This window comes from Anopheles maculipalpis, chromosome 3RL, assembly GCF_943734695.1.
Source record: "Anopheles maculipalpis chromosome 3RL, idAnoMacuDA_375_x, whole genome shotgun sequence".
In the NCBI taxonomy this organism is placed as follows: domain Eukaryota; kingdom Metazoa; phylum Arthropoda; class Insecta; order Diptera; family Culicidae; genus Anopheles; species Anopheles maculipalpis.
Window position 1 is genome coordinate 21,139,697 of NC_064872.1, and position 25,313 is coordinate 21,165,009.

Here is a 25,313-nt window from a genome sequence, read left to right on the forward strand (position 1 = left end):
TATGCTCTCATTATTTTCTATTTTTTCAACATAATTTCTAATACATTGAAGTTCAAATATAATGCCCTTTTTAATATTTTATTCTATAAACAACGCTTGTGCAACAATCCAGCTACTTCTGCGATCGGATTCAGCATGATGTAATGGAGAACAAATTGCAGAATGCATCTTTACTGTACCCTTGCTTGCTTAGCTGCTAAGGACAGTCATACATCATCCACCTGTCATCATTTACCTCGCGCTGTGTCCTTGTTAGACGGCATGCAGATTACGCACTCGACATTATTGACTGAGGGAGAAAACAAAAACATCCCCATCACAACATCGTGCAGCGGGATATCTCGATAGTTCGGTCACGTTTGCCACTGATTAGTGTCAATGCTAGGTGGCTCGTTACGCTCCTACTGAAAAAAAAAAAACTACATTGTATCACATTGGCCAAATGATAAACGCCTTAAACACCTTCAGCAAAATTGGGTCTCGCAACGCCTGATCTGCTGATGCTCACCCATCGCTAACCTTCCGCTTGTACATCATGAAGGAGAAGCTTCGTGAGCTGTACTAAATTGAACATAGCCATAAATCAACGGTAAAACAAGCCGTTTGTAAGACGTTTGGGATGAGTTGTCCAATTTGGGGTGTACATATATTTTCTTTACCTTATACCTTGCGTTCGTTCTTGCCATTCCAGTTGCGCCTTTGAGCGTGGAAGGAGGATGGAAATTAATTAGCATAAAAAGCTACAATCACAGTCGCAGGATGAAGTTGTTTCGGAAGGAAATTGCACATTTCGTTGTTTGCTATCATAAATCAAAGCAACTGTCTACTGTTCAGTGACGGAAGCACCAATCGTGGTGTGGTTGTAGTGGTACCACCTCTTGTATATTTGTGACTCATTTGTAAAATCTTCTTTAGCTCTTGTTTTGATTATCTTTATCGTTTGATTTCTGCATCAGCTGTTTGAAACGATTATTTATGCTCGCGCTCAGTTCACGCTATGCGTTCATGAAAAATGCTCCATCTCCGTGTCAGTTTTATGACACACCCGGGCATGGTCAACGTGTGACAGTGACCCGCATACACTCCAAACAACACCGACATCCCCTACCATCTCATCCCCTCTTCCCCTGGATATCGAACCACTGCAAAGCGACCTGATGATGGGGACGATTGTTTTCAATTATTCTATGTAAATTTTCAAGCATTGAAACATTTCCGCTCATTATCGCATTTACCGCGATGGCGTTTGAGAGATACTTCTTCTACTTCTTCTGACCGTTCGCGCCCTCAACCACTTGCACCTTCTACCTCGCCCATCCTCGGGATGCGGTTGATTTCGTTGATTGACGAGCGAACGCTCATGTACACACTCCCACTCGTGCATGCGGACAGAGTGACGGAGTGGCACCGGCAGTCGGTACGATTGTTTTAGATGGGCGCACGCCACACCACACCGCTTATATATGCTTCCAGCTTGAATGAGGATGCAGTGGCGATGGTTCGGTTGAAATAGCAAACAAAAACATTACACTCGCAGGCCGCACAACGTTACCGATGAGATGGAATGCTTTTCTTTTCGCTAATAAATTGATGCCACTGGTTGTGCATTGTTTTGATACAATGTGATATAAAGATTTTTTTGCGTAGGTTTAACTTCAAGGCTAATTTACAAGTCAAAATGATTAAAGGCTACCTGAAACTTACACCTTGAATAATATAAAAATAATTTTTATATTGAAAATGTGTGTCCTGATGGAGACGCCTGGTCATTAACGTTAAAGGAGTACCTTATAAATTATGAGCATCATTCTTCACCCTTAAAACCAGATGTTTTTAAAATTTATTGAAACTGTAATGAGCTCAATTCAAACTTCATACCAAGCAAAAGATAATTCCAAAAAATTAAAAAAGAACTCACCTAATGAGATGTTTTATCTAATCGATAAACAGCACCAATAATCGGGTTACAATCCATTTGGGCCATTTCCTATCTCACTTCTGTAAATCCTATTTTCTCTCTCCCTTCTCTGTCATGGTCATTGTCAATATTTGACAACCGAAAAAGCACCAACAACAAAAAGGGCATATTAAGTCTCTCACTGTCCAGGTGTTATTTTTGTCAACGCTCACACACGCCATATGTGTCGACCGTCGATGATAAAACGCGCGGTCTGTCTGCAACATATTTTTAGCTTGTACATCACCGTTGTTTAAAATGTTCCATCACATAAAAGAGTATCTATAGGAGTATCAATCCGTTCCAAACACAGACAAAAATAAGAAAAAAAGAACAAACCTGTGCTATCGTGTAAGAGATAAATATTTTACAAGCGTTCGTAATGCTTGTTACTACATTCTAGATAGTAGTACAACAAACTGCGTGTCGTAATTGTCTGGAGCGTTCTCAATGAGTAAGGCTGAACCTTAAATTAACCTTTTCGCAGCAACCGGCACAAAACCGCGTGGGAGTTAATTAATGACAAAGTTTTACTGTCAAAATGCCATAAAATATGATTCCATTCGAAGGTTTTAATGGGCGAAGGCTGTCAATTGGCAATGATTGCTGCTACCGTACGGGGCAGAAAAGGGCATACGCGTTGATGATTGTTTTAAAGGGTAATTTTCGTAATGTAAAGCAAACGGTGGAAATTAAAAGAGCTAACAAGGCACGATCAAGTCGGTGTTATTTTTGTTTAGCTAACAAATATCGTCCATTACTTTCTCAAGACTTATGCTAAAACGATCTCAAAACAAATATAATTATTTTATCTACTACGTGCGCTTCAATCTCCCCAATTTCTTCTGTCTTGTTTCAGGTCCCGACGAAGATCCGCTCCCGAACGAAGACGTCTCAGCGGACGATGGAGACGATAGCAACAGCAAGGAGTTTATCACAATCAAGGTCACCAACCCGGACACAGCCGTCGAGGATGGCAAAACGGCGGCGGCGATGGTGGAGCAGTGCGAAAAGAATGGCCAAAACGTGACGACCGACGGTGAAGGTGATGAGGGTCACGAGACGACGATGGCTGGCCACCATGAGCATGGCAAACTGTTTGGTTACATCAAGGTTGGCACACTGCTCGTCGTGTGGCTTATCTTTACCGGCTTTCTCATGTCGAAGCACGAGAAAGAACTCACCCCACGGCAGCTGTCCGTGCCGGAAGGATCGTACAGGAGTAAGTACCAGGGACGATCTTGAGTATTCACCGAGAAAAGTTTCGTAATGGTTTATGTTTTCTTTACACATTCTAGCATACATACTACCAGAACCATCTCCTGGGTCCCGGATCGGGATCAACCTGAAAGGTGCCTTTCTAAGCGATCAGCATCACAACAACACGAGCACGTACGTGTCGGTGAATCTGCAACTGCTCTACCTGCCTAGCAATAACTCCAATGCGAGCTTCTTCCCTGAACACGACGTCAAGTACACGGAGGTAAGGCGTTTCGTACATTTGCGATCGACGATCTTCCACTCTAATCGTGATCTTTGCTTGCCACTTTTGTAGAACATCACCAATGTCTGGCTGGTCCCGATACCGAGCACTCTCGAAGCGATAGACCAAATGGATGAGATCACCCGTAAGCATGTGTTTGACATTGGCCCCGTTAACCATCAGAAGGTAACGAGCGGGAAAGCCGTTGTACGGGTACGGATGTCTTCGAATCTGGACGGTGATTTCCCAACGAAGTTCACCTACGATCCCACACCGATGGACACGGAAGTCGGTGTGATTTATGCCGCGATCGTACTGCTCGGTCTGTACGTGTTGATCATCTGGGAGATAGTGCACCGCACGTTTGCGGCCATCATCGCATCAACGCTAGCGATTGGTGTACTGGCAGCGATGAACGAGCGGCCCAGCATGCCGAAGTTGATCTCGTGGATCGATGTCGAAACGCTGCTGCTCTTGTTCGGAATGATGATCCTGGTGGCCATCCTGTCCGAGACCGGTATCTTCGATTACCTGGCCGTGTATGCGTACCAGGTGACGAACGGTAAGGTGTGGCCCCTGATCAACTGTCTGTGCATCTTTACCGCGATTCTGTCCTCATTTCTGGATAACGTAACGACCGTGTTGCTTATGACTCCGGTAACGATACGATTGTGTGAGGTGATGGAGCTCAATCCGGTACCGGTGTTGATGTCGATGGTGATCTACTCGAACGTTGGCGGTACACTAACGCCTGTTGGTGATCCACCGAATGTGATCATTGCATCGAACAGCTACATCGCGAAAAATGTAAGTAGATGCTCGCAGAGGAAATGGAGAAAACGTAACTCTTGTAACTAATTCTTTACTTTCATTTCCATCAGGGAGTTAATTTCGCCACCTTCACACTGCACATGGCCATACCGATCTTCTTCGTGATGATCACTACCTACTTCCAGCTGCGCATGAAGTTCAAAAACATTAACGATCTGCGCTTTAGTGAGCCGCAGGATGTGCAGGAGATCCGTCATGAGATTGCCGTGTGGCAGCGTGCTGCTGCTTCGTTGTCGTCCTACTCCAAGGATGAAGATCTGGTGCGCGAAACACTCCTCAAGAAGGTTAATCGGTTGTCCCGATCGCTCAAGAAGAAGCTCGTTACTGGTTCCGTACCAGTGGAAAGCTATAAGGCAACACTGGAAGAGATGAAGCGAAAGGTATAATGCATTATTGCTTTTGGTTTGAAGAGCAAACTAACAATTTCCTTTGCTATTTATTGTAGTACCCAATTCGTAGCAAGACATTGCTGGTAAAGTCGGCCATTACTCTCGCGTTTGTGATTACTTTCTTCTTCCTGCATTCGGCACCGGATATCCAGAAGCTGTCCCTCGGCTGGACTGCTTTGCTCGGTGCACTGCTGCTACTAATTCTAGCTGATCGGTAAGAGAGAGAGAGAGAAACAGAAATCCCAGAGATTATACGAAGGTGGAATCTAAAATTTTCCTTTATAACACAGGGAGGACATTGAGTCGGTGATTGCGCGCGTGGAATGGTCCACACTACTCTTCTTTGCCGCTCTGTTCATCCTGATGGAAGCGTTAGCCGAGCTGGGACTGATCGATTGGATCGGCAAACAGACGGAGAACGTGATTCTGTCCGTGTCCGAAGAATCTCGACTAGCTGTAGCCATCCTTATCATCTTATGGGTAAGCGTAGCTCATTGACTCTGTTTTGGATTTAATTTGCATATTAATTATAAAACTGTTTCTGTCTTGCTATAGGTATCTGCATTCGCATCCGCTTTCGTTGACAATATTCCTCTTACCACGATGATGGTAAAGATTGCCATCGGTCTTGCTGAGAATGAAGCGCTAGATTTGCCCCTGCAGCCACTTGTGTGGGCGCTAGCGTTAGGAGCTTGCTTAGGAGGTTCGTATGAATATCTGTCTATACGTGGGACGTATCTCTTAACGACGTATTTCTTCTTTCAGGCAATGGTACCCTTATTGGAGCCTCCGCCAACGTTGTATGTGCTGGTGTTGCCGAACAGCACGGTTATAGGTTTACCTTTATAGAATATTTCAAGTAAGTACTTTAGTCTCTGCTTACACCACCTTCTGATAATGTATTAACCATTAAATCATCCTCCTTCCAGGGTCGGTTTCCCAGTGATGGTCGGTAGCGTGATCGTCTCTACTATCTACCTAATGTTTGCACACGTCGTCTTCACCTGGCACTAGAGGCTTCACCAGCGGACACTCTTGTACCTAGGTTTTCTCTCGTTTCATTGTTCCGTTTATCTATGTGCCCTCATGTACGTGTGTAATTGTATATCGTTACGCGTAAACGAAAACCTACCATTTAGAAGCGAATAGGGAAATGTATTTGCAGAAACAAACAAACAAACAAATCTGTTGCCATTTCAAGGATCGCTATCGCTAGTAAACTACTACTGCTACTACTACTAAAAACAACCCTCCCTCAAAACAAAACCTAAAACAACGACACAAGATCAATACGTTTTTGTACGACGATTAATTAGTTTCTCTCTATCTCGATCCTTCTTGCTATGGCGTACCAACTTTATATATTGTGATAACAACCCCTATACTACCGAACAGATCAAATACGCGTACACCCGTACAATTGTTAGTATAACGCCATACCGTTTTGCCGAGTACCAGAGCGACACAGAGCAACACAAAGCTAGGAAGAAAAAGCACAACTAACGAAAGGGAAAGCAAGAAGTAGTAACCTCTATTGTGTAATTGCCCAAAGAAAGGCCCTTTTTTCATTTTCCTTTCCTATGGAATCCGATAAGTCAATTCGAGAGTAGCAGTAGCAGTGTCCGCGCACTAGTAAATAGAGTAAAGAGGGTGGGCTAAGGAACTGAACTATGGGCGCGCGCGATCACTCACCGGAAAAATTGTTCCCCTGGCAAGGATATACTTTCGATGTAAAGTATTTTAATGTGTAATCAGCACACAGTTACAGGTATTTCTCAACGTGTTATATGCTGTTAAATGATGTTGTTCTAGGCTGTACTGTACGCTCCTGCTAAACAATCCACCCAGGTAGTTGCGCCGATTTAAACCCAGAGCAGGGTTTTCTAATCTTTTGCTTTTTTCCTTCTCGAAAAACACAAGCGGGAGAACAGAAAATTTCGTTTTTTCCCTTTTAGTTGAGCTTTTTCGTTAGTTCGTTCCACCATTGTTACAAGTTTACAAGCTGTAAGGTAATAAATTATATTTTTCCTACACTGCGTGCACTTTATTTGCTAATTGCAAAATCGTGCCACAGACAGAATGAAATCAAGTGAATAAGTTATTTAAAGCAAGTAAAAAAGAAACCTCTTCTTTCTCTCATTTTCTTCTCTTTAAACTACATAATAAACCGCAAAACACTCGTCCCATATGGTATGGTAGTGGAAGAAAATTAAAAAAAAAGAAACAAATATAAACTGAAACCCATTTGCAAGCGAAAAACCACTAAAGAAAAACACACATTCCAAAACAACAACAGAATATAAAACCCAATGAATAGTCGTGGGTAATTTATATTAAGTGCTAGCTGTGCAATGGGTTTAATAAATACAGTTACGAGGCTGAAGAGCAAAAAGCCACGAAACTGTATGTGTAAGGAATAGTAGCTCTGTAGAATAATGCAAACATAAAAAAGAACTCCTCCTTTTCCGCCTTGGCTCGGCTAGATTAAGGAAGAAGAGTGAAAAACAAAAGAGTAAGCTGAAAAGTGAATCGTATTGTAAAAAAAAAAACAGTTTGTGTATAGAGTGTTTGAAAAGAGAAAATAAGAACAAATGGGAAAATAAAACGGAACCAGAGACACGGTTTGTATAGCCTGGACGAACACTGCATTTTGTAGTCAAAATTGTAGATAGCTGGAACTCTTGCTCGTAAGAAGGGGGAACAGGACTGGGGAAAAAGAATTGTACAGAATAGCTAAAAATGTGAAAAAGTTTGTTTATGAGAAAAGAAAACGTATTATGAAGGAAGGTTTCTAATTCGAGATTGTAAAAAAATGTGAAAAAAAAAGTTTAAAAGAAAAGAGAAGAATGTAAAATAAGGCAAATGTTTCCCATTTTTTATGATTTAAAATATTTTATTATTCTTTTTTTTTCGTTTCACAAACCTTGTAAAAGAAATGAAAGGAAGTTTTAAGAAAAGGTACACCAAATGTGGTAAAGAAAAGCAACAAAAAGAAACGAAAAACAAAAACAAAACCATCAACAATTCTAAATGAAATGCCCCTGCAACAGTTGAGTGAAGCAAGTACTCTGGAACCGTAGGACGATTGTAGAACGAACAATCGACGAGAAGTAGCATCATTTTCGTTAAGTTTACAGCAACCACAGTGGACGATGGGCCAAGCGAGAGGTCTTAAGGTCTGGATGAGATGGTAGAGTGAATTTGTTATTATATTGTAGTGTAACGTAGAGCGTGACACGACGACAACACAGTGTGCTGTCTCGTTGATTGGGTACCGGAGGGATAATGAACGCACTGTGTGCAGTGACAGTAAGGTAAAGTGGAGGTCCCTTAGAGAGACCGACCAGTAGGGTAAAGAAGGACAAACGATAAAAAAGCCCCCCCTAAACCCCAATATGTAATAGACAAATAATAAAACTATTAAAACATACATTCGCCACGGCTTGTGCTTGACGTCATCAAGTATTTTTTAGATTTTGTTAAAGAATGTTCATTAAATGTTCCCCGATTTTACTTTATTCATTTTCCCTCATGGTTTTGTTTCTCTATGCCTTGCATCTAATAAATAAAACCCTCCCTTTTTAGTGCTTTAGCTTTAGTGCTGGCCGGTGCCGTTGTCATATGTTAAACTAGATCTACTTCCGTACCTTGAGCACCTGTCTCGTATTACGTGCCTCTCTTAAGGTAAGCTTTCTACTTTCTCATTTTCTTTTATGCTTCAATTTTAACAATACCACCGGCGCACCTAGAAGCTACTCCAAAAGAACATACAAAAAAAAAACGTTAATAAATAGTACAATATCACATCCTAAAACCGAGCAAAGAAACTATTTACAACCACCTTTCTTCAGGGGATGGGTTATCGGGAGCCTATGGACAAATAAGGACAATGTGTGTGTGTGTGTTTTCTCACTTTTAACAATATAATACACGTTCACGTCACCAAGATCAGCTTCGCTACCCTCCCTAATCCAAGGACACATCGGACAGTTGTGCGGTAATACGTTCCTTGTCGCGTTTGCTCACCGGTCGGTTAGTTCGTCGTCTTACATTTCTTCGACCACTATCGCCGGTTTGCCCGGTTGTATCCTTGGCGTGTTGTATCCTTTCGCTCACCACAGTGGTCGATTCCGTGGGCACTGTTGTAGTTGTGCTTACTGGTACTTCCGGTGTGACAACTATTAACATAGCATCCGAGGACGATTGCTTTTCCTCCGATGCACTCGCTACTCCCGACCGTGATTCACTCGGCATCGGTTTGAACGCTGTGACCGGATTGTGTAGTGCTTTAAGCTGATTGATACGCGTTTCGAGCACTTCCGCCGGAAGTGTACCGATCGAATCTTCGTACTCGCGCTGTTTGTTCATTTCGTACAGTTGCTGCAGCTGGTTGTAGGCACCTTCGTCCATGACCGGTGCCGGTGGCATTAGCGAGTCACGTAGCTTGTCCTTGTTGAACTGTTGCCGTTGTTTGGTTTGCTTGGACCATGCCTGCAGCCAGGAAGTCGATCCTCCATTTCGTGTTGGATTCTTTACCGTGCGGAAAGCAAAAGAAAATGATAAGTATTGATGGTTGTGATAAGGGGCATATTCAATGAATGCTTACCCGTACGGAGTTTGCGTATTCATCATTGTCCACGTAACGTTTGCTGCTGCCGGCTGCTGCTCCTAAAATAAGGAAAAAGCAAGGGTAAATAGCAAAAATTAGTGGCTCAATCATGAATTTTACTTGAAATAGGCCGTGAACTTATTTAGTTCCATCTGATATCAAAATTACTTCTTAAATGCTTGGTAGTCTTTCATTCTAAGCCATAGAAACACTCAATTGCATATTGTCAGGCGTTATGTTGTGTGCTGCACTATGAGTTGTGTGGCAAAAGGCTTCTCGAGTCTTTTACTGTTTAGTAAGACACCGTAGTCCAGCAAGCAAAATATCATTAAAACTACTAATTGCATACTTGTAGGCACATTTTGTGCCATTGAAGATCGTATAGTTCATGTCGTCATTAAACGTACCTATTGGTCTCGTGTTGAGCTGCGGACCCAGCTCTAGCTGTATTTGAAAATCTGCATGTTCACCAAGTCGAAATCCGAACCCTACTCGCGAGTCAGTTCCTGAGAAACAAGAAATAGAGAAAAAGGAGAAAAATTTAACGCATGAACGATCACTTAAATTAATCAAGAAAAAAGGGGAGATTTAAAGCTAAACCTTACACGGTACATGTGACACGAGACATAAAGACGAAAAACTAAAACCACCACATGATATTTTTCCAAGGGTAACCACAAGAAGTTCTTGGCTTGGTAAGGCTACTAGGTAATGAAACTCCCCTCTATCATTCCAAGCTCGAAGGTTAATGGGGTGTGCTTGAAGACAAATTGAACTGTCCACTGGCAAGGTTAGCTGCAGCTGTGTTTTGATTAACGTTTCATTTCAATCCACGACGGGAGTAAACGAAAATCAAGAAATAGCTTTTGAATTCCAAGTTTTATTCGATTTTGATTAACGTTTAATCAATTTCAATCAGTCTCCGGAGCTGTTCGATCAATCAAAAACAATTAGCTGGATCGTTTTTTCGTTTTCTTTTGAAGATCGTAAAATACTGATAGATATATCAGTGACAGTTTTATCGATCCTCATCCCGATCGGGAGCCTCTTTCGTTCCTCTTTAATTATGTTTCCTTCGTTTTGATGCAACCGATCATCCCATACCGAGAAGCGGAGTTTATCGGCTAACACGATCAAAGAAACCGATCAAGGGAGAGAGAGAGGAAGAGAGAAATCCGGAAATTTGAAGTGCGATCTTCAAATGACAAAACTTTCCTCTTTCTTCATGAGGGATTACGGATGTGGTTAACTCAGTTTCGTTTTCATTTTCGTTATTTTTTTCTATTGAAATATAGCGAGAAAAAGATGTCTCTACGATATTGTAGTGTGGCATGTGATTATTTACTACATTTATAATAATTATACCTTGTACCAATTTCACCCTCTTTGGTTGCAATTTCAAGCATACGGGAGAAATTGAAGATTTCCCATTTTGTTGGGTCGGCAAGGGCTGCAACATGCAACTAAAATTATGCACCCAACTGTAAACATGTTCACATGCGACATGAGACATGGGCAGCTACTTCAGCGCAACAACAATTGATGTTTGTTTGTGTCCCTCCCTGCCAGTAAACAACCATTCCACTCGTTTTCCTTCCTGACGCCAACTGTTCACCCCCTGTTTCCCTTCCCAAAGCGAACTCCGATCCGTCAGTCCGGATGTCTGTCTGTGGCGACGGATGCAAACAGAAAGGGAAAGTTGTCCCAATCGTTGCGTGCATGTATATGTGTGGTTTGCCCCATTCATCGTCATCACCGTCACACCGGTTTGTGGTCAGCGGGTGTTACGATCATCAAGGTTTGCTACCATCAACTTGAGTAAGAAGGAGAACTTCTTCGTGTAGTAATAATCGTAACAAAAAACCAAACCTTCATCATGATTAGCATTTTGTGCAGTGAGGTGCATCCGCTCCACAGTGTCGTGGATGTCTTATTTTTCGTTTTTGCAAGTTATGCGAGGATGAGGAATGACCACAGCCTCAAGCACATGTGATTAATCGAAAGATGACATTGGAAACGAGTAAAGCAGGTTGATTGCTTAAAACGGAAGTGATTAAATGTGGAAATTTTTAAACATCATAAGATTTACATGTATTATAAAGTATATTAAAAAAATAAAATAGTTATCAGAAAAACAAGGAGGAAATGCACAAGAAGGAAATGCAGAAAAAAAGGAAAAATGGAACTTTTACATTCCATAGAATGTAAAAGTGAAAATTCTTTTGATGTCTTAATTAAAATTATGAAAATTACAGAAAGTTACAAAAATAATAGAAAATTAAATAATAACTCAGAAACTAAGATAACATACACATATGAAAATCTAAGGAAAACTAAAGAAAAACTAGTAAAATCAATTAATAATAAACTACAACGCCATGCCAACAAACAAAGAGGACTTTTTAATAAATTAAAACTAAAACTAAATCATGAAAAAACGGCGGCGTGCCATTCTACTTGATAATAAATAATAAAACTAAATTACAGATACATAAAAAGAAACTAAAATATATAAACACAAACAAAACACAGAAAATACAGTTTAAAATTATAAATGAAACAAAATAATGATACACATAGCATGTGCGAATAAAATAATGAAAAGAAAGCTAATTTCTATATTCCATATGTATAAAAAAGTGCTGCCAGTATGAATTTTGATGAGCAACAAGAATGGGTGAAAGTGGCATTTTGGCAATGTGACGTGACGAAACAAACGCTACAAAATATTTATAATCATGAGTCACACGATGCGAATTGTTATGCGATGAAGGTTTTATGTTGGAAATTTCTATGAATGGTAAAGCGGGACCTTAAATAATTGATTGTGAATATTACTTAACTTATTGACTTTTATGCTTCAATCAATACATTTAGAATTAAAGTTCAAGCCTCCTTCTAGCAGTAAAACAATAAAACGAATGCCTAGTATCATCAGTAAATGCCTGAGTATCATCACCCAAAATATAAGTTAATTGTGTCATAAAACACAAACAAACCAAAGTTAGCTTTTATTTCTTTATGGACTCATATCCGGTTCGCTACCAAACAGAGCCGTTTCCGCCTACAGATCTTTACGATCATGAGACAGTCCAAATGACTCTTTCTCTTTACCGAAAGTTAATCGAATAAATCTGTCATTTTATTTCGGTTTTATGTTCATTTCACCAGAACGAAGATTTGATTTAATTTCGTTTAAAAATCTTGTTGCTAACAAAATGTTCTCTTTTGCAAAACTGACCCTCCCGAAAATCAATCCCATGACCGCAATCCATCCTTTGGCTTGAAAAATTACGAAATTAAGCACCTGGCTTCCCAAAGCTAACGGGACACACCCAAAGCGACCTCCCATCATCATCGTGCATTCTGTTTTGGACCGCACACCATTAACCCCGTTTCCCACCGATTCTCACGTTTCCCAGCTTCTCAACCGAGTGCCCCGGGGAGTCGGCGAATAGAGAAGATTGATCGAAAATTACATAATTTGTTATGCTCCCCGAATTATGTCTGTTCCTAGTCGGCCGGGAGTGAAATATTTGCATTCCGGCCAAACCAGACCCACGTGCTCGGCGGCACGGACATTTCGGGGGATGTCCGCATTTGGATCGTTTCTAACCCGACTTACCTTTCTTGATCTGTGGAATGTTGGAATAAACCAGGGAAAGTATCGATGGCAGCTCCTCCGGTACGATGAACGCATTTGTGACTGTCGGGTGTCGGCACGGGACAACGAACGAACAACGGAACGGGATGAAGTTTGGGAAGAAAGAAATGTGAAGAAAGAGTGTATGAGTAATGGACAGTAGAGAAAATTGAGTCGGATGGATGGATGGATGGATGGATAAATAAGTGAAGCTTTTTAATAGGCAAATCATAGCCACCCTGCCAAAGCGTTTACACGAAAGCAATGGAGCTTTATTATTTTTTTTTTTTGGGGTACGGGAACAGACGATTCGGGTTGGGTTTTTGCCGGATGAAAGAGGGAAGCATAAAACAATAGCCGCAACAAAACCGAAACGGCTAGCAGTGTTTTGATTAAATTATTCAACGCTATTTTAATGCTTTTTTATTTGCTTTTCTGTGCAGCAAAATTGTGCAAATTGCTAGATTGTTTTACGGACAAATCTCTCAATTGTTACCTTTCGGCAAGAGATGGACAAAAGATTTAAAAAAGAGGGAAGAAAATTGCAAAAATGAACATTGTGGACAATGTTCAAACTAAAGTCCCGCGATTTTTTGCAAATTTAGGGCGTTTTCTTCTCATGGACTTTGAATCGTTTCTTTCAATGTAAAATCGCTATGTAAAATTATATTGTTTTTCGAGAATAGATCATTGTCTTGCGTGAAATGCTACGAAAGTGAAGTAAATTTAGTACATCGAGAATGAAAGCTCAAAAGTGTAAAATGATTTGTAAATGTTCACGTTACAAGATAACACACGCCTGAGTATATGCAATTTGCATTACATGAATGAACATTGTAATGAACATTATCTAAAATTAATTTACCCAATTTATGTTATTACATAAACGCGTTATGAACGTGGGATTGACTATCCAACGTTATAAAACAAAACAGCTAGAACCACTTCGGGGAATCTTCTTTAAAAGTCCTCGATACCACTGATAGTTCGCTGCCATCAATGCCATTACTCTATCTCCATTGTAGCCTAAGAAACCTCCTCTCTCCATGTAGACGTCCTATTTGGACATTACGGACTGGGTCGTCCAGAGCCATTCCTCCATTGTCCTTCCATACATACCAAAAACTCTAAAATCCTATGAGAATCATCCTCTCAAACGTGGTGAAAAAGATTTCATCGGTTTTTATGTGTCAAGCCCATGTGTCAAAAAATTATGGGAGTATTGCAAAATCTTCTTCTTCTCCTAAGTGGCTTAACATACTATCAGGTCACGCCGCCAATCGAGTGGCTTACTGGACTTGTTGATACCACGTCGTTGAATCATCAGTCCTTACTAAAGGGGGAATAATCCGGGTGGAATTTCACCCCAGCTGATGCCTATTAGTTCTATCTTCGTCCGCCGTGAAATATGTTTTGAGTCGACAAGTTTCCTCGGGTTGTAGTATGACTGATTAGCAGCCAGAAGCCTTGCGCATATTGTAGTTGGAGCCGACTTTCGATCCTATATAGGTAAAGTATTTCAGCGAGCTGTAGTCTGCTTTCGTTAGGATGAAATTCTGCATACCAATTGTAATGTGCTGGAGCTTTCTTAGAGTAAAGTCTCATTGCTTTTTTTCCGAGGACTATTGCTGACATCCTTGACTTAATTTTAACCAAAGCTGCATGTTAAACAATGCGTTCCAGGGGACAGAATTCGATTGCTGATCCTCGCGTGTGAAAGACTTGCCCTATAACAGTAGACCTTTTCCGTCTGGCTTCCTTGATTTGATTTATGCGTAGCTAGCAAGTCAGTCTAGCAGAATAGTCAGTTTTGCCTGGCAACACCCAAAAGTTTAACCAAACTACCAACGCTTGACGACTATTAATCATGCAGAATTTAACGAAGGATCAGATCACACATAAATGAACATCTTGAGCATCATGAACAGAGAAGGTTAATACGTTATCTTTGGTTTGAGCATTTTAATTCCAGCAGGAAATACTAAATTTCAGGACACATATCAAATCTGTGCTGATATGTGTCCTGAAATATATCACGTTAATAGAGACTATTATTTATTCCTTATTATCTACCCCATTATACAACAAAACAAAGCTACATTTGGTGCAGAACTTTAAATAAATATTATTATTATTGTATCTCAATTCCTCTAAATGAAAGAAAGCTCACGTCATCGCATCTTGAATGGCCAAGTACGGTAAAGAAATGATACGTCTACAACGTCTGACACGAAAATGTCGAACACGATCATCATCATCAACTCATCTTCAGCGTAATTCATCTTCACTAGCGAGCTTCAATCTTCTCAACTCGTAATAATGACGTTAAGCTGCTCCCTCAAGTGTCTACCTGCTTCAGGCCATAAAGCCACAGACATGATATTGATGAAAGCCATCGAAGACGTAGGTACGTAATTTGCATCTAACTGAGTTCAATCGATTACTCTCACTCACAAGTTCCCGCAATGAACAGCTGGAATACATTTATCATCTTACACAATCCAAATCTGGCTTTACAGACATTTGAAGTTTAATGCAGTATGATTAATGTAAAACTCAAGATCCATCACAACACACGAAACCCTCATCATTCTGGACAAATTACGCCACAACAAAATACAAAACAAGCTAGCTTCCAAACGGAAACACTACTGCTGGGCGTGAGAAATCTTAAATTGAAGTCATTTTCCCTTCTGAACCTCCCCTGTTTTATACTGAGCTACGTTTACGTAAGAGATCAGCCAAGAAAAACCAGTTTCCGTGCGCAACCCTGACGCATTATGCGCACCACGTTAAAGGACACTACCACCCGGACCCAGACTGGTCACTCTCACAAATCACAAATCCTTCGCGCACTGCGATCTCCAACGCTGTTCCGAATTGCTTGCCGCTGAGGCGATTGTAAAGACCTTGGCACGTGAACACAGCACAGCAGCAACAACACCAAAAAAACACACACAACCCGTTCGCGACTGCATAACGAAGGATTTAAACGAGCGGCTAGAGCAGGAACCTGTTCCGTTTGTCGGTTGTGCGGAGGGATTTTGCTACGTTTCATGTACGAACAAATATTCAGCACTCTATTAGCACCCAGTGGGGAGGTGCGGAATCGGGTGGCAAGCTTTTTCCGCTGCTTGCTATGTTGTATGTGTGTGCATTATTTTTGTTTAGCCAAAGCACTTTGGTGAAACGGGCAACGAAGCATGAAAGCGCACCTATAATGCGATGCTAGTATGCGTGGTAGTGCTTGGACCTGGTAGCTTAAGTGAGTGCACCGGTAATAAAGTAGTTGAAAGTGAAAACTAATCGATCGGTCACGAAACTGATTAAATCAACCGATCGCCAACGAATGCCAACCGCGAATGTGGACGGTATTTTACCGGAACGATCGAGGTTTTATTTCGAAGTTGCTTTTTATTCCTCTTTTTTCAGAGGTTCTTTGGGTATCGTTAAAATATGGAACACTGATTAAATGGATGTTGGATTGAGGAGGAAGATAAAAAATAAATCCATTCCTCGTTTAAACGTTATTTGCATCGATTTTTTTACTTAGAAATACTTCGTTTGATCATATCTAAATAAAAATGGAGAAACTCTTTACTCAACAAGTATCCTGAACCAGCAACGAGATTGTATTTCTACCCTCTTAGCAGTAATGTGTTAGATCTCTAGCAGGTGGTTCAATTTACCGAGATGAAGTAACGTGTTAAAGATCAACGATCGTTTCACTTTCAACGCTTCATGCTGCTTGACAGTGCCATTTGCAAACCCTCTTTCGCGATGCTGCACTTAAGATTGATGCAAATATACGTAATGCATGTGCATATCCGATCCGATGTGGGTCAGTCAACGATGGCTTACAAAGCAAAAAGTTAAGTAGGTAGTCAACATCAATTTGCATCAAACAGTGAACGCTGTCCTATCTGTGCTTCATGTTGAAGAGCGTAAGTTTGCGTTAGGTGAATCGTTGAGCTCATGTGGAAAGGTGTTAATGAGAAAATGAAAATTTATAAATTTAAATAAGTGATTTTCTACAACCTCCTACACAAATATGCAAAAGTCAAATGTATTATAAACTGACTGTGTAAAAAGGGGTGCAGTTTTTGTGATATCGTCTGAGAGATTTGGTCCATATGTGATACATTCGTTAGAGTTTAACTGATTTATAGTCCTCAAGCTTTGGTGCTTTAGCAATACTTGTGGATATTTAGGGCTATATCAAGGTACTCCAGAATAGACTATCCAGCTCCTATCCACCTATCGAGCTCCGGGTAAAATCATTCAAAGAAGGATGCATCAGCATATCTCGCCGGTTATCACAATGGCTTCTTGATACCACATACTTGGAAAGTCTGTCCTCAATAAGAGGAAACGGTCTGAATAGGGTTAGAACTTCGGTCCTGCCATGATTTAATGTCTGCTCCGACAACAATATAGACTGTGACATATTCTCAACATAGATTATGGTTCCCATGCTAGGTTATGTGGCTAGATGAGCCGACTTAAAACACCTTTCATGATGGACGAAGCTGATACTGTATAGAATATTCATCATCTCAGCACTCCCATTTGCCTCTGAGACATAAACTTTGTCCAAAACTGACGAAACCATTCTGATTTTTCGATCCGTATGTATTGAAAGGCAATGAAGGAGCCATTAAAATAACGAAATCTACGAGCTTCAGTGGGTTGCGTCATCAGAATGATAGTAGGTGACCCAGCCCGTAAAGTCTTAACATTCGCCCACATGGATAAAGAAGGCATGGTTAGGCTCAAACTGAAATGAAGTACTGGCGTTGATGCGTCTGCCGGAACGACCGAGATAATGGATCGACAGACGAAGTTACTGAACCAGAGTTAGTATGGAGGGCTTTTGAAAAAATGGACATAATGGACATAATTATTTCTAAACTTAATAATTAAAGCTTCAGGATAATATTTAACTGGAGTTAATGAACAATCTAACAACAAAAACGAAACCGACGTAGGTGACTAAAGCTGTTGTTTTGCTGTAGAAAATATATGAAATTACGAGGTGTTATTGTGACATCATGCAAATGAAAATGTTACACTAAATGTTAAAGTATTTTGCAACTGCAATCCTGTTTTCATGGAGTACTGCTATTTTACAAAAATTTTAAACCGGAATCTGAAAATTCTTTGTAACAGAAAATGTTTTTCCCAAACAACTATCTAAATGGTAGCTTCTTATCTTTAAATGTATTGGTATTAAATTTCCTTTTTTGAATCGGAAGATTCGATGTTGTGATAAATTTAATCAAAACCCAATTCCCCACGGTTCAGTAACGTTTACTTCCCTGTACGAGTAGGTATGGCCTTGTTATGCAATTAACAACTTTTTTTTTTTGAAAAGTTAGTTCAACGACCGTCTCAATCTCAAGCTCTACACTGGATCACTGCTCAAGCGGGTTATCCGGTCAAACTACCACGTATGACCTTGCAGACTAAAGCAACCCTCCTCCTATTCTCCTTTGTAAAGTGGCAGCCAAACTCATTTGGACATTTTTTTTCCTCTTCATTTTTTCGCAACTCTTGTTTCACCGCAAGCGAATGGGAAATTGTTTAAACCAGATTCGACAGCGTAGTAACAAAAAAAGGCTCAAAATGTTCACCCCTGTATCAAAAGCGCAACCCAAAAGAGGCACAAAAAACAACGACTTCCCAAATGAGGTTACACCGTGCACGTCACAGTCTGCACACGGTCACAGACAACCCTCCGGGAGAAGAAGCAATGATGATGATGATGATGATGAGGTTGGAACTGATGATTACGATTATCGAGCCCGATCGTACTGATCATATACACCCATTCGGTCCGGTCAGTGGACGGTGCATGCGAACGGTGTCAATGTCGTTCGGGTTCGGGGGTTTTGTGTTATTGCACTAAGCAAGCGGCCATTTCCAAGCGCCATTTCCCATCAGCGGTGTGCGTACACACGCAAAAGAATTTAACGAGCACGAAGCCGGCAAAGCTCGAGGTCGGTGTAACTTTACGAGCAGCTCATGTGGCAGCTTCCCTACGCATTGTAATGGAGTGGAATCGTACGAGAAGCGAACGGAGGAATTCTCACACGTCCATACAATAAAGTTCGTTTTATTGCACACGCTTACATTTCTTTTACTTTCAATGCCCGATGTTGCATGCTGCAATCGGTTCGTGTGTTTTAAATTTCAAAGGCATTAGAGTCACATCATTCATCTGCGTTCGTCACATTGTATGCGGTTCTTTTCCCAAAGGGTCATCAACGGGTAGCGTGCAATCTGAAGACGACATAAACGCCTTTCTCATTTGCTATGCAACCGTTCAATCATGCAATGATATGCTAAAAGCATTATAAGTGTAAATATGAATTAGCTTTTGTGGAATTTTATTCAAAAAAATTTTGAGACTCGAATGTGAGCTTCGTGATTTTTTATGTACAAATTACTCTTCGTGACTCTTTTATATTTTTTCTGAAAAAAAAATAATTTATACATTTTATTTCTTTAAATTATGTATCTATTGGAGAAATAATTTGTGTCAGAAAAATTCACAAATTTAAACTTTCAAACTATTCCGGTTTGGTTTTCTTTAGAAGTTTTCTAAAATTTAAAGATCTCTTTAAATTCTATTTAATCTGCTTAACATACGAGGCTCATTATCACACTCACTATTGTTAAAAATCTCAATTTGATATCCTTTTTTGCTACCGCTTCAGCCCTTAACCCTCCATTGTAATAATTAAAATAAATAAACCCTTCATTATCGTCTTCCATTACTAATCCGTACAACACAGCTAAACATCTAAATGAACATCAATCAATCAATCACTTAATCCATCAATCAAACACTTTAGCCGAAAGCATCATTTTACCCACTGCCAAGAGATGCCACATTTATTTCACCACCTAGCAAACCTTCCGGCACTATCAAGGGGACGATGCCTCAATAACAAGTCGCCGAGCAGCGTCATCAGAGACACTGTAATACGCACATTTCGGTTATCCACGCACATTGCCGAAGGCACATCAACAGGTTCGAGCCGTGCCCAAGAAACCATGCAAAGAAGCCGCCTCTACAACCACTTTTAGTGTGATTGTCTGTGCCAGTGTCTGTGTGCGCTTGTGTGCTTTTATGCTCATGGCTGGTGTGAAAGTGAAAAGCATATTAGCGTTGATAAATGTGCAACCCCAGCCCGTCTGCAGCGTGCAGCGTCTTTGAATCAGAAGGAACGTCTTTTTTCTTTACTAGCCGCTAATCAAATTAAACATCACCGACATCGCATGGAGGTGTTGATGGATTATAAAAGGTTTAAAATATTGCCCAATTTCGGGTGCGCATAGCACGTTCGGTAGCGTAACCTGTCACCCCTTTTGTGTGATGGTGTGTGTGTGTGAGGCTGAGTACCACTTGACCAAGGATGGGCATGGAATGTGAAAGATGATTTCTTAATTGACGAAAAATAAGGCGCTAATCAAATTTAGTTTCACCGCCTTATTTGGATTTATAAGCCTTATTTGCTTCAGGCAAAGAGGCCATGGTGGAAGGAAAATTATAACTTCCCTTTTGGTGGCGTTTTTTGACACCGTCATATTAAGGAGCAACCGAACGCATAACGTGGGACGTTTCTATAGTTATGATAGAAGTGTATTAAGGTTATGTGTAAACTTATCGTATGACACTGGCCATCACAACGGTGTATAAACTGATCAAGTAGATGATATCGTATTTGGAGACAACTTTGTGTTGTTTTATCTTTGAACAGGTTACCAATATTCCAACCGCTTAAGTAGACAAGTAGAACCTTGCGAGATATCAATGTGTAGTTTAAGGCTAATCACAATCTCTAGGTCTACCAAAAACGAAAATCCTCATCGCGGTTCTGATTCAATACTGAACGTATGGATAAAATCACGGTCCAAGCCTCATAATCTCTACAATCTTCTGATGTCTTTATCATCCATTTCTGGATTGCAGATGGGATTCGACATCCGATCCTGACTTGTAGAAAGCCTTAAGGTATTATTCCAGGTCACGGCCTCAACAGTAATGGCAAGAAGCTTAAGACAAACCATTTCCTCTTGAATTATAATAACGGCACCAAAACAGAAACTTATGACGATAAAAAAGTTATCTTCTTATGGAAATTCTATTAAAATTTCATCCTGCTTGCAGCACCTGTGAAAATTTATGTTAGGAGAAGTAAGTAATTACTTATGAAGCGCTACAACCTGCTTTCTGCATGTTCTTTGTCTGCACCAGCAACTTCTGCAAAAGATTTCAATGACCCTCACAGTCTAATGTAGACATCCTCTTCTTGGCTTAACGATCTTTTCGGTCACGCCAGCCATCGAATAGCTCACTAGACTAACTGATACCACGTAGATGGAAAGGCGCCTCAACAATACAATATTCCGGTCCGTACGTTGTAGTACGGGTAGTTCCAATTCATAACGTGACAAGCCTACCGGCGCCTACCTACAAGCCTACCGAGTTTCTAGGAAACTCGGTCTCCTCAGTCCTCCATCTACGGCTGCATCCGATTTCCAACAGATTAGACTCCATTTGATCGAGCCAACGAGCTCGCTGCGCTCCTCCACGCCTTATGCCGAACGGCCAACGTATCCTTCCGGCTTTGACTACCGTCAGGATATCAGCATCGCCAAACAGCTCAGCTAGCTCGCGGTTCATTCTCCTTCGCCACACGCCCTGCTCGCACATATCGCCAAAGATAGTGCTTAGCACCCGCCGTTCGAAAATTGCGAGTGCATTGGCGTCCTCCGTCAGCATAGTCCAAGATTCGTACCCGTAGAGGACTACCGGACGTATCAAGGTGCGGTAAATCGTACATTTCGTGTGTTGTTGGAGTCTTCTGAATCGCAGGAGTTTGTGGAGTCCGTAGTAGGCACGATCTCCCTGAACAATGCACCTTCGTATTTCGCTGCTTACTTTGTTGTCCTAAGTTACGATCGTACCAAGGTAGCAGAACTAATTTACCACCTTGAGATCGTCGCCATCAACTGATACTCTGCTTGCGACGCGGGTTCTATCACGGTCAGAGCCTCTGGCAGGCAGGTGTTTTGTCTTCGTCGCATTGATGCTCAATCCAATTCTATTGGCCTCGTGTTTCAGTCGGGTGTACGCACACTGCCGCAGTAGTCCGTCCGAGTGGCCTTTAGCAGCCGTACCAGCTTCCCAAGGAATCCGTACTGCTGCATGGTGTTCCATAGTTCGATCCGATCTATGGTAGCGTAGGCCGCCTTGAAGTCGATAAGCAGGTGGTGCGTAGGGATCTGGCGCTCTCAGCACTTCTGGAGGATCTGCCGACGGGTGAAGATTTGGTTGGTTGTCGATTTGCCTCCAACAAATCCAGGTTGGAAGCTTCCGACGAAATCCGACCGGGGCCTAATGAGTCCAATTCACTTTTCGATTTAATATCACTGATCTGTACATCACATTTGTGAAAGTCAGTGCTTGTTGGCAGCAATCAAGTCAAAGATGTGCATCTTTTTAACATTTTGAGGAGCTCTAATGCTGAAGTCTGTCACGTCTAATGGTGAGCCGATATCAGATTAGCATATCAGCAAGTCTAGTAAGCCATTCGCCGGCGTGAAGTAGAAGATATAGATAAATCTGGAGTTTAGTTGCTTTTTAATTAAAACTCTGTTTCTTAGATACTCGTCCTGGCCTTGTCACTGTAACGAAGAAGTATTGTTTTTTAAGATTTCGTCCTTAAGGTCTTCAATTATATCCTTTCATTGTACTGAATTCATGGTCGTCTAACATATTCCACGATAAGTGACTCAGTACAGAAAGGAATATCAACCGTGATTGTTGTTGAACCGTGCCTTACCAACTATTTATTAATCAACGCTACCAACCGGCTTCAAACGGATCCATATTTAATACTGAATCGCATACGAGGCACAATGATCAACAATTAGCCCAATTTTTCCTACCAGCCTACGCCTAACCTTGCGTTAAATATAATTTACCCTAATATTTAAATTACGGCACAGTTCACACAATCGAAATTTTCTCTCTCGCTGAAATTATTAACTCCGTACAGATTAGTGTTTCTAGTTTTCCCCCTGGAAAACCTTATTGAAAAACGATCAATAATTATTGTGCAACTAACGAACCAAATAATATTGATCGAATGTTTGCTTCCTTCAACAACATCCCATTAACAAAAACAAACCATCGCTGGACGAAGTTTACCTCCCCGAGGGTAAAAACAGCTCATCATCTCGATGTTCCACTCCAAAGCATAACGTACAAACACATATGGGAATGCTCATCGTTCCCTGCAAAAACACACACCCGCACGCACCGATTGCACAATTTTCCGGTGCGCATTTTTCTTTTCTCCCTCATTTTTTGTTTGTTGCTATTTTACCCATTTGCCAAACAATTGCATGAGCGGAAGAAATTATTTGTTTGTCTGTTTGTCTGGTGTGGTTGGTTTGATGGTTCGAGAGTTGGCGTAAAAAATCGATCACTTTCGTCACGCTCGTCATCGTATCAATGGGTGGTGTACGATCGTCTACATACACACACACACACACACACACACAGACGATGTCACTGATGCTTTATGAGCGGTATAGCAAACCATAATGATAGTATGCACCACACAACAACGGCCAAATTGCTTGATCAGTGAAAGAAAAACAAGGACGGGTTGTTGGTTGGTTGTACGCGTACGTAGTAAAAGCAGTTCGTTTTACACGACTTTACCGGGGAGGAGGGACCACCCTTTTTTCCTTTCCTTCGTTGGCATTTCCGCACAAACAGACTTTCTGGTGGAAAAACCTGTTTTAAAACGTTCACTTCATTTCCCTCCTTTCATTTTCATTTGCCCACGTAATGTGCTGTGGAGTAATTGTACTGGATCCCTCTGTACGGTACGGAGGAGACACCAGCACGCGGTTGAGTCATACGGTGTGGCTTAACAGGGAGCCTTAGGTGGTTGGTAAGCATCAACATCTCACCGGTGACCTTTCGGACGACCGACCACGACAGAAAATATGGTAATGAAGCAAAAGCTTCCCTCCACCCATTGCGATGATTATCTTGATTCGTCCCGAGTGTGCGCCGGTTTTGCAAACATCTTTGATGATCACAACTTACATGGAACAGCATCAAACGCCAGCAGAAACGACAGCATCAACAGCGATCCCCACAGCACTGGTGGTCGTGGCCTCTGCCTCGCACGCAATCCAATTAGCGGTCGTTTCATCATCGCCCGGATCACGACTCTCTTCGGTCGGCTTTTTGACACGGACGTCTCTTTACGCCCCAAAGGGTTGCAATGTGATATCGACGTTTGTTTGGGTAGGATAAGCGGTTGGTCGATCGTTGTCGATCAGCAACTGTACATCTAACACCGGCTCTGCACAATTATGCACACCATTTTCTTCAAGACAACAGTGCCCAAAAATAACACCCAATAATCAGGAACAATAGACTCGCACAAACGCACTCACACACACAGAAGATATACTTGATCACTGCACAGTTGTTGTTGTGGCCGAAAACGGGATTTTCGTGAAGCCAACTCAATCACCTTTTTCTTCTCTCAATCGTCTGCAATTGAAGACGCAATCCTCGTATTCGATAAGAAATTTTCCAAGTCGCACCGGGCGAAAGATAGAAGATCACCACACCAAACTTTCCGCCGAGAGCGAGAGAGAGAGAAAGAGAGAAGGAGGGACAAAAAAAAAATAACAAAACTTTCTCACTGCGGAATTTCGATTTCGAACCGCGCACACCACTTTGGAATATCTTCGTTGAAGCAAACGGCCCGACCCCGTAGGAAGCGAGCCGCCAATCGTAAGGTGCAGGTGAAACGATTTTCTTTATTGCACACGCGCTCACCTCGTGGCCGTTACCCAAATAAATACAAATGATGCCACAGACAACCAACAACCCGCTTGATCACAGCAGCAATAAGATCACGCTGATCGCGGGGTCACTCGAAGAAACGCGACCGAATGTGGAGGAGCCTTGTTCTTTTTTTTTTTGCAACACACCCCAACCAAAAATGCACGCACACGCAACGCGACGGATGGCCTTTTGCGAATGACTTCGCAACGATCGTCTGATCGGCTAGGGTGACACAGTACGATGGATGGGAAAGAACTGCACGCTACGGCAAGCGACGAACCGCTTCGTACGTTGGACTCGGTATGACTGAAAAACGGGGTTGATTTTAGCCGTGGCCCAACAGTAGTCCCACACACCGACAAGCAACAGCTGTGTTGGATGGTCCGGTTGCACGTTTGGAAATCCGCCAGATGATGTTGCTGATGGTGGTAGTGGTTAGCGTGCTGTTTTCTCCCGTCGCTTTGATTGAAGATCTACACTAAAGAGACCAACGAGCTAAATAATAACGTTT

General features: G+C 41.5%; 2 protein-coding genes across 4 annotated transcripts in view; one reads left to right on the top strand and one right to left on the bottom strand.

The window, feature by feature from the left end:
* Nucleotides 1-5,690, top strand: part of LOC126564099 (P protein-like) — a 50,422-nt gene extending 44,732 nt beyond the window's left edge. For all 3 annotated transcript variants that reach the window (XM_050221030.1, XM_050221031.1, XM_050221029.1), the window contains 9 exons: nt 2,817-3,179; nt 3,256-3,440; nt 3,513-4,247; nt 4,322-4,651; nt 4,717-4,874; nt 4,951-5,140; nt 5,216-5,363; nt 5,426-5,519; nt 5,590-5,690. In XM_050221030.1, coding sequence (XP_050076987.1) covers nt 2,817-3,179; nt 3,256-3,440; nt 3,513-4,247; nt 4,322-4,651; nt 4,717-4,874; nt 4,951-5,140; nt 5,216-5,363; nt 5,426-5,519; nt 5,590-5,674 — 2,288 coding nt within the window. In that variant the 3' untranslated portion in view covers nt 5,675-5,690. The remainder of the gene's footprint in view (nt 1-2,816; nt 3,180-3,255; nt 3,441-3,512; nt 4,248-4,321; nt 4,652-4,716; nt 4,875-4,950; nt 5,141-5,215; nt 5,364-5,425; nt 5,520-5,589) is intronic.
* Nucleotides 5,691-8,626: 2,936 nt separating this feature from the next.
* Nucleotides 8,627-24,196, bottom strand: LOC126565112 (uncharacterized). The gene is made up of 5 exons (XM_050222254.1): nt 24,047-24,196; nt 12,895-12,975; nt 9,677-9,775; nt 9,267-9,328; nt 8,627-9,190 (listed from the first exon to the last, which is right to left on the bottom strand). The coding sequence occupies exons 1-5, from the start codon at nt 24,156-24,158 to the stop codon at nt 8,627-8,629; spliced, it is 918 nt and encodes a 305-aa protein (XP_050078211.1). The 5' UTR covers nt 24,159-24,196.
* Nucleotides 24,197-25,313: the final 1,117 nt, after the last annotated feature.